This window comes from Ixodes scapularis, unplaced genomic scaffold (genome assembly GCF_016920785.2).
Source record: "Ixodes scapularis isolate PalLabHiFi unplaced genomic scaffold, ASM1692078v2 ptg000376l_1__unscaffolded, whole genome shotgun sequence".
NCBI lineage: Eukaryota > Metazoa > Arthropoda > Arachnida > Ixodida > Ixodidae > Ixodes > Ixodes scapularis.
This window is the reverse complement of record NW_024609975.1, coordinates 378460-393408: the sequence shown is the minus strand read 5'-3', so window position 1 is coordinate 393408 and position 14949 is coordinate 378460. Positions and strand designations below refer to the sequence as shown.

The 14949-nt window shown below is 45.0% G+C and overlaps 1 protein-coding gene across 1 annotated transcript in view; it reads left to right on the top strand.

Annotated features, from left to right (window-relative positions):
* LOC115330148 (insulin-like growth factor-binding protein complex acid labile subunit) overlaps positions 1–13257 on the top strand; it is a 66253-nt gene extending 52996 nt beyond the window's left edge. Inside the window, exon 3 of the mRNA XM_040210940.3 lies at positions 12396–13257. Coding sequence (XP_040066874.1) covers positions 12396–12922 — 527 coding nt within the window. The 3' untranslated portion in view covers positions 12923–13257. The remainder of the gene's footprint in view (positions 1–12395) is intronic.
* Positions 13258–14949: the final 1692 nt, after the last annotated feature.

The following is a 14949-nucleotide window of genomic DNA, read 5'->3' as shown; positions in this document are numbered from 1 at the left end:
AACCCAACATTTTTGCTGCAAGTAGAGTTTTCACGAGATACATCTAGAATCTTGTTGGTTTCTAGCTTTAAGTGCCTTTTTCTACGGGCCTTATTGGAGAAAGCGCTCAAATACGTGTTGCCATTTCTGCTTTCCTCTGTGACCTATTGAGCCGGATTGACGACTTCAACTTACTGCGATCTAGAGCGACGTAAGTTCCCCGATCTATGCAAGACGCTGTTGTCAACAACGGGAGTTCGCAAATGACCTCTAAGATATATAGCTCGAGTTTCGTCGGCGACGCAAAGTTTGAGAAGTGCTGGTCTAGATTCAAAAGGGGCGGGAATGGCTTACTGCTGTCAGTGGGCGCTCCAACCGAGCTCCTCCTCCCTTTCGTTGCCGGCCAGGGGCGCCGCAGCTCGGAGCACGTGGAGCGAAAGAACGCGCTGCAGAAACCAGGGATCCGGGGTTCAGTCCCCCCCCCCCCCCCCCCCCCTGCCAGATTCGATCTGGATGAACATTGTCGTGCGGTTTTGAGCCACAACTGCTTGATGCACGTTAAAACCCCGAGCTAGCTTTGGTACTGCACTGGCTCATCTACAGCGAAACCAGTGTCGCCGTACCTCAAAGAAAGTCAAACCTCATGATGTCTAAACATGTTCGGTAAATTCTGTTTGATTTGTTCCCGGTAACCTCAGCGTGCGCTGGAGTACACCTTTAGCATAATTAGGAGTCTGAGCCCTTCGAGGGCTTGAGTGGCAGGTCGGGCATCCATCACTCTTTCGGGTGTTTCTTGTAGATGTTATAATTTTTGCAGCCCACTGCGAGAGTCGGTGAGCACAGTCACCGGTTGCGGTGAAAATATTTAATGGCGCGCCGTGCTCAAGCGACTGAGGTATCTGCACTCGAGGAACAAATTCCTTTATTGACAATACGAAAAGACTAACCTGCTGGTTCTCTTTTCAAGCTGGGAAAACACGAACGAAAACAAAATCTTTAGTCATTTGAATAGCAAGTGCTCAAAGTAGCATACAAAAGCAAAATTTATGAATTTCACGGGTAAAATAAGGGTCACATAAAAAATGATCCGGATAATAATATTTATAACTATTTTCCCTTAAATGCGCAATTTATTATCTTTCTGTGCATCCACAATAAACAAGAAGGACGGAAAAGATACAGGTTGCTGCATTGCTTTCTACTTCATGATTCTTGCTAGATATACTAAGGACCGAGAGCCTTAGTTATAATACCGATTATATATAGATGTGAGGAGCCTACTCCGCATCTTCAACCGATAACCATATTTTGGCGAAGTGGTGGTGGTTCTCTCTGATTGGTTCTAAGTCACCTCCGGAAAGACTTCTTGATGTGGGCAACAGGGTCTGGTGAGGTGTGATATGATATTGTCGGTGCAGTTCTCGCGGTTCACATGACTGGAGACATGAATCGATTTCGTAGTGTCACAATGCACCTGTTGTCGTGCTAAGAGTTGAAACAATGGCAAGAGCAAATGGTGCGTCCTAGACAATGCAAAAAAAGTTTCATTGCACAAATTCTTACCTTTCGAGGCACCAAAATTTCCGTGAAGATTTACTTTATTTGTTCAAATTTTCTTTTACCTACCCTCCCAATTTTTATATTCTAGTTTTGATGTTACTCTCTCAGATTGGATATCTTTTTTTTCAATTTATGCCATTTTTTTTACCATGACTATACACAAAAAGCTCATAATTTGCCAAAACATTGGCGCTGTACTTAAATGGATTAGAAAAGAATAATGACGCAAAAATGAGAAGGTGAGGGGGGTTTACAAACCGCGAGTAGAAACTTTCATCAGGAGCTAAAATTGCAGTTCCTGTATAAAACTAATTGATGTCTACATTCCAGAAGTGTCAATGCCTTTCACCAAATCCGCCCGTATAGTCAGCTAATAATAAAACGCCCTAATTCTAATATTTTAGTTTATTTATCTTATTTTTAAATACGTTTTTCCGGGTGAGAACAGTCGTTCTATTTTGGTAACCAGTACAGATGACTTGGACAGAATGTCTGAATTGGGGGATATAAGAAAATTAATTCGTACTGCGTGTAATTGGGTTAAAAATGGGGAACGTTAAAACAAATACCTAAGAATTGACTCTCATTGGCAGCTTCAGAAATGGAAAACGTCCTGTTAGACGACGAATATTTTTAGTACTAAGGCAACTCAATTCTGTAGTATTGTAATATATAAAACTATATGGGTTCCACCTCATGGCCGGGGCTTCTGTACATCAAATTATGAACCGAAAGCATTCGTAAATTACTATCGCTATGCATTCTTTCGATTCGCGAACAATCTGAAATATAGAAAGAAAAAACATGCATGTCCAAAGTCGGTGTTTTCTAGCACACTTAACTTCCACACAAAGAGTCGTCATATATTTTCAAAAAGAATGGAGGTATACCGTGTTTCAAACTACTACTCATAATGTTTTTCGCGGTAAACGTTTTTTTTTCGCTCTATATATGCTTATGATTGGTGCTTCCTAGCATGAATGTCGCCTTTTTTCTCCCTTTTTACTCTTTCATATTCGCTTGAGTGCTCTCGTTTGTACGTTACACTTTTGATGTCCGATCGCTGCACTTCAGTCCTCCGTTCAGGAATTTCTGAATGCGCTGGTTTTACTTGTATATTTTGAAACCGTTAATACTTTGATACATTTATGTAATTGTAATTTACGGCGCTTACCGAAACGCTACTGCGGAAAGGCAGTTTACCAACAAGTAATTAAGGCACGTGAGCAGTTTAGCCATTCATAGAAAGCTGCAAAACGTCAAAAGTGGAGTCAAAAATCAAGTTCACTATGCGACAAAAAACAGCAACAAAATAAACGCAAAGTAAGCAACCAAATCAAAAGAAATAAGAAGCAAGGCAGACGAGTTAGAAAACAAGCTTAAATTTTGAGAATATTGAGCACATTTCTTCAATAAAACAAGCCAAATAAGCTTTCTCATTCTTAAAATTTTGAAAATGTCTGTTATGCACTTCTTGTTTAAAGCATTTGAGGAGTCACATAACGTAGAAGTTGACGTGTATCATTTCTAATATTTCACTCTCCAGAGGCAAATTACGTTTAGAACACTTTGATGTTGAATGGTATGTAGTATTTGAGATCAGTTCACGTAAGGCTAATAGGAAAGTACGAACAAAACACATAAGTATTAGAGAAAGGGTCTCAAACACGCAGGCCGCAGCTTGCTAAGTCGCGGCCCGCAATCATCCCGCAGCTGCGACCCCCGTTCCCTTCGCTTAAGCGCTACACGTCTCATCGTTTCATGTCGTCCACTCATTTCCACTCGAAACGTAGCTCTGCTCTTACGACGTGTTAGCATCTTCTACACTATTCTGTTATATCTTTTTAATTGAATATTGTTTGGTCCTAACTTTTGCTTCTCGGCTCTTCCTGGTGGTCGTCACCTGTACTAGAATCCCCCTCTAGGCTACAAACACGATCCTTTTGCTCATGACGCACCTGGAATTCATGAACTCTTGCTTAGCAGCAACAACTGCCAAACATAAAGCACCAACCGCACGCTTGTAACCGAGAGAAATTTCAATTACAGTAGAAGTATTGCCTGATTCCCAAGTGAGTTGAACGACAGGGAAGCGGCAGTGTGCTTGCATCGATCAATCATGATATGTACAGGCCCACGGTAGATGATCAAAGCAAAATATATCAACGGCAAAAAGGATGATTTACAATAACCAACGAGCAGGAGCTGCCCCCTACTCTAAAAAACGAAGACGTTTGGAGTGTCGTTCAGAGACTTAGCTCCTTTGCAACGTGAAACACAATTGCTTTTTTAAAAGTTTTAAAAATATTTTTTTTTTTAAGTTGGCTTTGGAGTTTTTTTTTTGTAGACTATCTGGCGCCCACACTTTAATGAGTTTGAGACCCCTGCATTAGAGTCTTTCAGGGCTAGAGAAAAGTGCTCTTCCTTTGAAACCGAAGGCAATTTGCGAGTTGCATATTTGATTTCAACTCGTCAACTTTAGAGGTTCCAACGCAACTTGCTTTTCAAGTTGAGTTGGAACCTCTAAAGAGCGACGAAGAAGTTTTTTTTTTTTTGCCCGCTCTGGCTAACTCAACTTCAGAATATACAATTTTCTTACATAGAACGCGCGGGAAAGGAATTACTTTGTTGTTCGTTTACACGGGGAGTCTCTTGCTTTTCAATATATATGTTAGCGATGTTCAAATTACTTTTTTTTATTTTTTTATCAAGTTTTGTTTTTCACTTTGCCCGGACAAGGAGACGATTCCCTGACTGGGACGAATGATGCGTCTAGTAGCGCTTGCCGGGGGCTGAGATCAGAGCTTGCCGTAAGCCCCAGAGAACGCTACGGAGAAAAATAAAAACCGATAAAAGTAATAGCTGCTTTGGAACATAACGCACGACACTGTGGCTTCACATGGCACTGTAAGGTCACGCGACACCATGACGGCAAATGACACTGTGATGTCACATGACGTTACATGTGACGTCCAGTGACGCGGTCTGACGTCACGTCAAGTGGTCGCTCACGTGACGTAACGTGACGCTATGCCATGACGACATAGAGGACCTATAAATGCTATGCATTTAGAATGCCTCTGGGATATGCAATTATTTGTTTTTTCATCTTAGTTGCTGTCGAAAGTTTGCCTTATTTCAAGCTTGATTTTAGTACAGTCATTTTGGGGATATTTTGCATGTAACTATACACAAATAAAAAAGCGGAAAAGAAACAAAGCCGAGTGACTGCCTGTCCCGACTGCTCTCTTGTCTTTGTCTTTTTTCAGCTATTTTATTTGTACCAATTTTTTTAAAGTTTCTAGAGCCGTCTGCGATATTTTATGTGACAATGCACCATTTTTACTTATTCCTAACTAATACTGCGTCCCGTTTCTTCTGCGTATCGAGGCTTCCTTCGTTGTTGGTTGCGGATGTAGTGGGTGTTTCACTTCGTACATTGAAGGACCATTGTAATACTTCCATTACTATACGGCGAACAACACGTTCAGGAGAACACTATTACTTTCGTCGTTTTTGAAGCTCGCTTTCACTTTTTTTTAATTATCGCTTTTTGTCCAGTTTCCAGGTCACCCTTCAACATTACCTTGAGTTTCCTTTTGTTTCTTTTCCGGTGGAGTTTGGAGGAAGAGAAGCATCTGGAAAAATTACGACCCTGAGTCGGAAGAGACTATTTGGACGGCGACCCTTACGCCTTCGAGCTGGCCGATTATTCTTCCCTAATAAGAAGTGATGTTTCGCGCTTAGTGGACGGAGACGTGGCTTCTTCCGCCATTTTTATTTTTTGGTTTTGCCCTTTTATTTTAGCGAACATCACCGGAGGGGCTAAAAGTAAGCTTACAAGTTACAACCAGGTCCCCCCCCCCCCCCTTTCTTATTTTTCCAAGGGAAAACCGGGAACAAGACGAATGGGGGATTCTTGAGCCATTCCTCACACCCGCGAGCGACGAGAGAACGAGCATGCAAAAGAGGACTGGAAGAAAAACAAAAACGAGTAACGCAAACGAACCATGGGGTTTCGACACGGACGCCTCACCGTCGCCATATTCTTTACGGTAGGAGGGAAGCAGAAGAGTTGTCCCAGTTTGACGGTGCAAGCTGCATCCATCATCGCCGCTTCCCACGCCTGGCGGAGACTTGGAATTCGGAATTCGGTGACAGAGGCGCCTGTCTGTCCCGCCTGAGGGATGATGGTCCTCAGTCGGCCCGCGTCAATACTACGTCACGGAGACGCAAAATCGAGACAGGGTGTAGAAAAAATCTCCCAACTTTTTTTTTTGTTTCTGCTGCTGACATGTTTTATTTGTTAAGAATATCCAACCATGTTGTCGGGGGGATTGCCGAATGTCTCGACCAAGATGAGAATGCCGAATCGAAGGGCTCAGCATTTTTTTCTTCATGGAACACACGGTTTCAGGGGGAATAGTTAAACCTCACGTAAACAACAGAAAGTGCAAAGGAAGATGTAAACGGAGGGGGCGTCCCACAAAAACACAAACACACAAAACTGTCTTTTTTTCAGGTTCTTGTTTGTTTCTTTTTGCTTTTCCCCTTTTCTATTTTCTCCAATTATGCGCACTCTTAATTGGCGCTTAACTGGCTCCTTGCCATTAGAGCTTAATGAAGTGCCTCACACGCAGATTTGCACGATGATATTATTCAGCATGTTTATCGCAAAGCTTAACGCTCAAAAACGCGTAGTAACAATAATCTTGTACCGCATCCTAGACCCAAAATGAAGACATGATGGTGCAGTCGTTTCTGAGACGCACAGAATTGCAACCTGTCGTTGAAAGCTTGACTGGGTTGCGACACGCATCTCTTCTAGGCACACTTGATAAAGTGTTTCTCCATTCCTCTTTTTCATTTGCTTAATTGTTGCGTCTTCTTGAACGGCGCGTGAGCCAGCGTGACATTCTATACGGAGCGCAAGTTCGTCTGCTTCCTTTGCGGGGGTTGTGGTGACGTCAGAACGCCGAGCTCCGATTGGCTCTGATTGAAGGATAGTGGGTATAGCTCAATGCAGCTTGCTTTCAGGTCTACCCACTATCCTTCAATCAGAGCCAATCGGAGCTCGGCGTCTTTGTGACGTCACCGCAACTCCTGCGTAAGGAGCAGACGACTTGCTCTCCGCATTACCCTCTCCCTCGTTCTCTCCTCTCTTTCCTTTCTTCTTAGGCCTCTCAAGGCTTCGCCCTACTTTTGCTTGTGCCACCTCCTCAATATCATCCTCTCCTCCGAATCCCAAAGCCGATATAAACTAAGCCAGCGATTAAACCTCAAATGCCGATTCGAATGATTCCCACTCTGCCAGAAGTAATGGCTAGGCTGTCTCTGCAACTCAAGCTATTTCGATGAGTGGGGCACAGCGGGCCATTTTAATTTAATTAAAAAACGAACATCTAATTCTATTTCGTTTCCGTGGATTTCAATGCTTCACATTGGACTATTTCAGCGTTACTGTCGCCTTTGGACCCTACCCGTGCTTTTTGAACTACAAAAAATCCCCCCCAAAATTACACTTTTTTGTTTTTGTTTATTTTTTTAAAATATATTACGCATTGCCATACGCTCATTTTTCGCCCAAATGTAGCGTTAACGGTTCGAACACACAGCCAAAGTTTCAGAAATAAACGTGATCTTAATAAAAATGACGCGATTTTTTGAAATTTTCAACTAGAATATGGCGGCCAGTTTTTGAAAACGCGGAAAAAACGTGCCCCATTTTGGATTGAAATTTTTAGCAGCGCGTAATTGTTGATTGAGATAACGGTGAGTTTTTAAACTTGCATCTTGTTTAGACAGGCTAGTGCTACTTTTGGGCGGTAGTGAGCCACTGAATGAACTTTCTTTGTATTATACTATCGTCCCTATGCTCGTAACGTTATATTGGCTAGGAAGAGAGTTACCCAAGTATTTTATTATACAAGTTTACTCGTCATTTTTATGCGTCGAGAAAATCAGGCAGACGAGCTCATGGGAATTATTAGTGGGTAGACTTATATCTAGCTGCCTTTGTGTCCGCTGCACTCGTCGGACGTGTTCGAATGCGAACGCCTGACGCCGGCGTTCTCTAACACGTTCGACGAGTGCAGTGGAGGCGAAGGCAGCTAGCTTTAGGTCTACCCACTAATCCTTCCAATCAGAGCTCAACGCATTAACGTCTCCGCGCGTCTCCTCCTCTCCCTCACTTTGTCGACGCCTTCGTTTTGAAGTACCTGGTTTTTAAACTAGATCTATTGTTCTTCATCCCATGAAATAAACAAGAATGCTTCAGAACACGCGCTGTTCTTCGCTTACGTTTATGAGAAAACTACGTATCTAGTATCAAATAACCTTTTACACGGGCATGGGTAGTAGATTTATCGTCATCGTCCTCGTGTGTCGAGAGCTATTTATGGCAGTGGTTTTCAAATGGGGGTCCGCGGACCTTTTGGGGTCCGCAAAAGCGTTGTAGGGTTCCGCGCAGCCCTGATTCATTAGTCAAGCCCGCCAATAAAAGTTGAATTTTTCTAGATTGAAAAGAAACTTTCCAACTTTCGAGTGGGTTTTCTTGTGTGTACGTTAATGATAGAAGTCTAGCACTTATATTGATTTAATTAATCATTGTCATATTTAATCTATACCGTTCCCACCCCTCACTACGAACGGGGTCCCCCACCATCTTCGGCGATCCACATGGGGTCCGCGAAAGATCAATGGTTGAGAACCAGTGATTTATGGAGTCAATTCCGTATCTCTGCTGTCTCCTTGAATCTGGTATATTAACATGTGCACAGAAACCGCCGCAGCGAACGGATCCAACACACTGGATTTTCTTCCTTTTTTTATCGTGCGCATAAGTGCACAAGGATATCCAGCCGGTTGTGTCCATGTCGAAGGGAACTTCTTCGAAATAAAAGGTATTATTTATGTAAAATAATCACTAATCTCCTTGTTTCCTTCAATTGGCACGTTCGTGTCGCTTCGGTAAAACTGTAGAAGGATTGAGTCTCTTTTTTTTAGAATATTTTCTCGAGTGAACTTATTAATTTCGTTAGACAAGCAGACATCGTGTGCCGACAAGGGAGTACAATGAAGGCTTGTGAGCCCTTGGCGGCGCATGTCGGGTACAGCTGTGGGTGACGAGCAAGCGGTAACGATGCATGACGGCGTTAAAAGTGTGCCATCGCGCTCGGTCCAATTCACACGTCACTGAGGAGTTTTAAGAGATCATTTTTGCGCTCCGATAACGATACTCAATAAAGAATACAACGCTTGCTCAAAGACAACGGGAAAGTATCGAATACAGTATTTCGGGATTTTCGTTACGGTCTAATATTACTCCCTTTTATCTCGCGTCTGAGTCTCATTGCTATGATGTCGACTGCCTGGTTGTTCAAAATGCCAGATTGGGGGAGGGGGGGGGGGGAGCGATCATTGGAGTATGGGGCAGATCATAGCGCAACGTTCATAGATCGTAAGGCGTCGCTTAGAAAGGGAGTGCAGGTTTAAGGAAGACAGATCTGGCATATTCTTGCCGTAGCAACTTAATGTCGCCATGCTCTTACTTTTATTCTTCGTATTGTAATGTTGTGTGGAGAAAAAAAAGAATAGCCTGCAAAGATCTTTCTTACATGAAGGAGTCGCTTCCCCATGTGGAGACCGGAGGCGATAAAAAAGAAGGGATCGGAAATTGAGTAGTTGTACATTTTATGCGAACGAAGATTTAGGGCCGAACTCAGAGGGCGAATATGCCGCGGAGACGCGAGTGAATTTCGCCCAGCGGCGTTCGCTCTGACGGCGCATTCGCACTGGCTGTTGAGATGCGTTTACGAAGCGGTTGCGGATGCGGTTCACGAGCAACGCCGTACAGACACACCGAGATACGGCTTGTGGTTTCTCGGACATCACTCGTGACCTTTTGAGACTTGCGTTTGGCTACTTTGACAATCCATAATACAGTTTAAAGCAGGATCAGAAGCCAAACTTTTGCTATTTTGCATTGGAAGGCTTTTTATCAGGATGTTCACTCGCAGCATGAGTTCAAGCTGTGAAAAAATAGACGTGGACCCGTAAAACGTACCTGCGACTCTCTCGACTTCACACACAAGCAAAGTCCACCCAGGCGCACATTAGTGACTCAGAAGAGGATGCCCCCGACCCTATCTTCAGTGTGGACCCTTCCTGCATGAATAGCTGACCCTGGTTTCGGGACAGAGGGCCAGCTTTCGCCCCGTGTTGTTCCTTCTTATCATTTTGGGAGTAGCGAGCGTCTCTGGCGGACCGTGGTGCGGGGGAATGTGTCCGATACTAGCCGGTCGTGGCTTCGCTGGCGGCAGACTCTGCTCTCGTCACTTACACGTCGATCGAGTCTGCTGTTTATTGAACGTTAAGCTCAAATAAATGCCGTTCGGATTAGCTGTGCATCGTCACGTACTTACACTTTATTTCTTGAATAGAATCCCCTTATTTCTTTGGGTACTCGAAACGTGACAAGTTGAGCTAGCTCAGGTACCCTGCCAGCTCCGCTGCAGTGTGTTGGATACGCAGTTGGGCTCACGGCATCTCTATCGGCCTTCGTGGTGGTCATGCACGGTGTCGAAAGATTTCAATAGTTCACGCGACTGTCTTAGTGGGTGTCATTTCGGTCTGTTGTTCTATACGGACAAAGACTGACAAGGCGGCGCAGAGACGAACTTTGGCATCCCGAATAATAAACAAGCCAGCTTACCCGAAACAAACTACCGGAGCCAAGCCCGTTAAGATTACGAGTAAATTAATTTCGCGAGAGATTCAAGTGACAGACGTGGACATCAAGTTTCTTTGTTGATTTATCTGCTGCAACGCTAGGACTACAGCGACAGATGCCATCTTGTTTCGAAAGCCACCGACGCCACGTCAGCGTCGCGTTGCGATTGGTTACCGCTTCGCAGTTCGCGAAAGCGGTTGGGAGAAATTGGTTTCGAAGCGGTTGGTAAAAACGCGCCGCAACCGCTCAATATCAGCCGCTTTGCGGTTCAAAACGCGCAGATCCGCCTTGCGGTCGCGGATCTGCTTCCAGTGTGAACGCGCCATGAGCGCGGCACAAGAACAGTGGCTCAGTTGCGCCGCGCGGATAGCGAATGTGTCATCGGGCGAAGTTCGTCGGTCGTTCGGCGCATATTCACTCCATCGAGTCCAGCCTTTAGGGCTACTGACCAAAAAAACCAGGGTTTTAAAGTACCTAGGTAGACGTAACTGGGAATAGCTGTTTAGGTACTTATGTTGTACCTCAGGTACAAACCTAGGTGTCTTCATTTCTCGGTATCTGTATATGTATCTTAAGTGCATTTTCCAGTAACTTGTAACTAAGTGAAGTTACTTTTTACAGGTACTTTTCTATTCACTTTTTCAAAATGGTAGAAATTGTAAATTTTGAAGTAATAACACACTACCATGTGCCGTGATAAACGTTGAGTTGGATACGACCTGGGAGGTAGACTTGATCGAACGACGTTTTAGCGAACGATTTTCTATCAAACAACACTTTAGCGAACTCGGTGTTCATTTGAGCGAATGGTGGATGAGCGATGCCCTTCTAGTGACACCAATTTGTCGAATAGCTTCGGAACTCCTTTTAGGGAAAATAGCGATCTTCGTTCATCTCAAACCGAAATCGACTTCATTGCATGTTTGAAGCTCCTCTGACAGCTTTGCAAGTGAGGAGATAACTTGAAAGTTGTGCGCAGTGTCTGTTGCCTGTATGTCCTGGTGGCGGCTCTCTTTTGCCATGAGTACAATATAGAATATAATTGAAAATAAGGTATAATTACAATCGTAAAGCAATGTAACGTCGCGTATATAATATAATTTCCACTCTATAAATTGGACTCAAATTTTGCAGCTATTAAAACTGACTTTGTTAAACTGACATTGCAGTTATTAAAACTAACTTGGACTCGGAAGAAAAGTAAGAAACTTACTTTTCTTCCGACTGACGACAGAAAAAAAAATAAAGAAGCTTGAAGTTTTTTGTTTGTCGTCGCGAAGTTTAGGTGCATATGCACTCGACTCATGCCTTTCTTCATGCGGCCGACGTCTTCTGGGCCCGTCGACGTCAGCACCGGTGCTGAAGAAAAGAACGTCAACAAGCGAGTTTCGGCGGTTTCGGCGTGACATGGTAAACAGTGGAAGCTGTGGCCTTGGCGAACCAATTGGAGGGGGGGGGATAAGGCACGTGAGGACTCAACTCCGATCTGGACATCGCACTGACGCCTATCAAGCTCATTTATCAAACTCGTTTTTGTTTGTATTCCTATATAAAAAGCTTTACTTCCAGTATATTCTGACAAATTTGGGGAAAGTAAATAAAGTAACTTTGAAACAACTGTGCCTGTACCTGGGTGCATTTCTGAGCGAATACCTAGGTACGAACTTAGGTATTTTTTCGTATGAGTAACTGTAACTGTATCTTAGATACACTTTTGAAGTAACTTTTACAACCCTGTTTAGGACTGCTGGGTTTGCGTCTGTTCTAGGTGTCTCTCTTCCTCGGCGTTGGTCGAGCAACCACTCTTGCTAGTAGACCAGGGGCTCTAAGCTGCACTCTCGAACCGCCGCAATAAGCTACAGCTAGGCTTGACCTTCGCGTTGGCCAATCGCAGCGCGGCGCTGGTCATTCGCAGCTGTTAGGAATCTCGCCAACTTTCTCGCCGAGTGTTCAATTTAGAGCTCCAGTAGTGCTCGACACTCGCTGTTGCCGATTCCGCTAAGTGATTTGAAACACGGAAGATTTCATCACCTATTGATGACCGCTTTTTTTTCGCAAACAGCCTGCTCACTTGTCGAATTACCTGACTATAATCCAGACCCTTCTCTGTCCCTTCTCTTCCCAGGCAACAAGTTCAGCTGCGACTGCCGCCTCGCCTGGGTCTTGCACCTGGAAAATGCCACCAGGAGCGACAAGTTCCGGCGCGAGCTGCGACACGTCAAGTGCGACTTCGAAGCCCAGGGCAACCTGAGCAGCAGCAAGGTGTCCCGACTCAGTGCCAGTCAACTGGGCTGCTCCGAGGACTACGCGAAACCCAGCTTCGGCACGGCATCGCGCGGCAAGGTTCCCCCGCGTCGTCCACCTGTCGAAGACAAGGGACGGCGCGGCGACGACGACGAGGGAAACAAGATCGTCGACAAAGGCGCCGTTTCGAACGTTCCTGACACGGCGACCAAAAATGAACGCGACCGGGACGCGCAGTCGATGGACAACGACGTGGAAGTGGTGCTCAGCCAGCAGAGGGCGCTGCGCAAACACACTTCAAATTCTCGGAAGAGCAACGGGAGTGCGGCTCGGGTGGCGTTTGCTCTTCACACACTCCAATTTTTGGGACTGGTTGCGTTCTCCACGACACTGTCTGCGTGTAGGTGATCTATGAAGTAGCTGGTTTGTGGTCTTTTCGTTAAAAAAAAAAAGTGATTTGTGTTTGACGAGGGAGAGATCTGAGTGATAAGGAGATCGGATTAGCTGGAAGGTGGCGATCTCAGTTTTCTGCGATTAGCGAATGGATGACGGATTGCCTTTTGTGCCACACGATTTTACTATCCCAGCCTCCAGTCAAGCAAGCCGGATCAAATGTCCGATATACGGAGCTGTACAGTGAGGGTATCGCGCTAATTTACAGTTTTGCGTCGAAGTTGTTGGTCACAGTGGCGTGGCCAGGAATTTTTTACGGGGGCGGCTGAGGTGCCTGAGGATGTCCATGACTCGGGGTGCAGAGAGGGGGAGGGAACGTCAAAATGCACGTGTATATTATACAGTCGGCTGGATGTAGGGGGGGCGGCTGAAACCCCAAAAGCCTCCCCCCCTCCCCTAGCTCCCTCCCCTCCCCCTTCCCCGGCTATGAGCCTGGGTGGTCACGTAGAGTAGCTCAATCATGAGCTGGTCGACCGAGTTTGCAATATAAAATAGTTGACTGCTCGTTTTGTGCAACAGTGGTGCGGCGGCGAATTATCATTAAACGTTGAGGCCTTCCCGCAAAAGATATTTTAATGGCAGGCTGGTACATGCACCTCAGGGCTAAAATAATACCGAAATTGGCGGTGCTTCGGCGCTGAGGCAAGGTCTGCGCTGTGTCTATCCACCAACACAGCGTTTACAAACAAGGCCGTGTCTGACCACATCGGGCATGGAAACTGAGCCTGCGCAGAAACCACATTCACCTGAGGCGAAGAATCTACGCATGCGCAGTACCAACAGCAGTGTTACCGCAGTGACGTGACGTCAGAAAGGGGAGTTGGTCTACAGCGCTGAGTTAGAGCTGTGGTTATCGCGCCGAATTGGCACTGGGTCGTATGTCTGAACACGCCTTAAGTCAAAGCTGCTTATCATCAGGCTTAGCAGTAAAAAAGAAAATAACTATTTCGCGCGGTAAGACGCAACCGTAAGTCATAGTCGCCCTAAAATTAAATTTGGCAACAGACATAGAAAAAGACCACATCCCGGAAATGCAGCAGTCGTATTAGCTATGACACAAAGTTTTTGTGACCCATTTGCTTTATCACGCGTAGGGTTTCAATTGGGCATTCATTGTGGCGTAGTTAAAGTGTGGGTGCGTACTGTGCGTGGAGCAGTGAGATCTGACGTACGGAGTGCGGCACATTTAACGCGATCACCCGAATCCCGTCTTTCCTGCGCTTTTACTGCCTTTTAGGAGGTTTGATACAAAAAACATCATATTAAACTCTCTTCAGGGCCTCAATTTTCGGTGGCGAAATTCGTTCATTGCTATAGTGTATGAGTAAGATACGAGAAGTCAGGAATATTGTGCTCGTCCTCACCGTGCCGCACATTGTATATTTCCCCTTGTATATAGTGCCCTCTGTTACTTCACGTTCAGGGAAATCTATAAGGGACAGATTCATGACCACGTCCAGTCAGGGTATGAGAGTCAACCATCTCATTTGTACCGTACCTCTGGAAGGGCCCATCCTTCAAAGCGCTTGTTTCTCCACCACCTTTCTGATAAAATATGAGGCTCTATTTCTACACTAATATGCCTCGTCTGAGCGCTGGAGGAACATTTTCGCGGCATCGATCGTAAAAGTTTCGAGTGTGTTCTAAAGCCTCTCATTTGGGCCCTAACTCATACGAGTAAGAGGGGTGCAAATACCCGGCCAAGAGGAATGTCTGAAGGATATAGCATCAAACATCAAACATCAAAACGTTTCTAAAGTTAAAAAACACAAAAAACCTCGGAAACCTTTCAGTGGCTGTGAACATTGAGCTAGTAATTATCTTACCGCAACGTCGTTTCCCAGTTTGCGTAATCGTGGCTGTTCCGTTGGAAGTTCCTCCCCCCAACTTCCACTACCTTCGTTCTTTGTATGTCTTTAAAGCTTTAGTTTATCAAAAAAACGACGTAAAATTAACTGTCAGTGTCGGGTATACATGGCCCA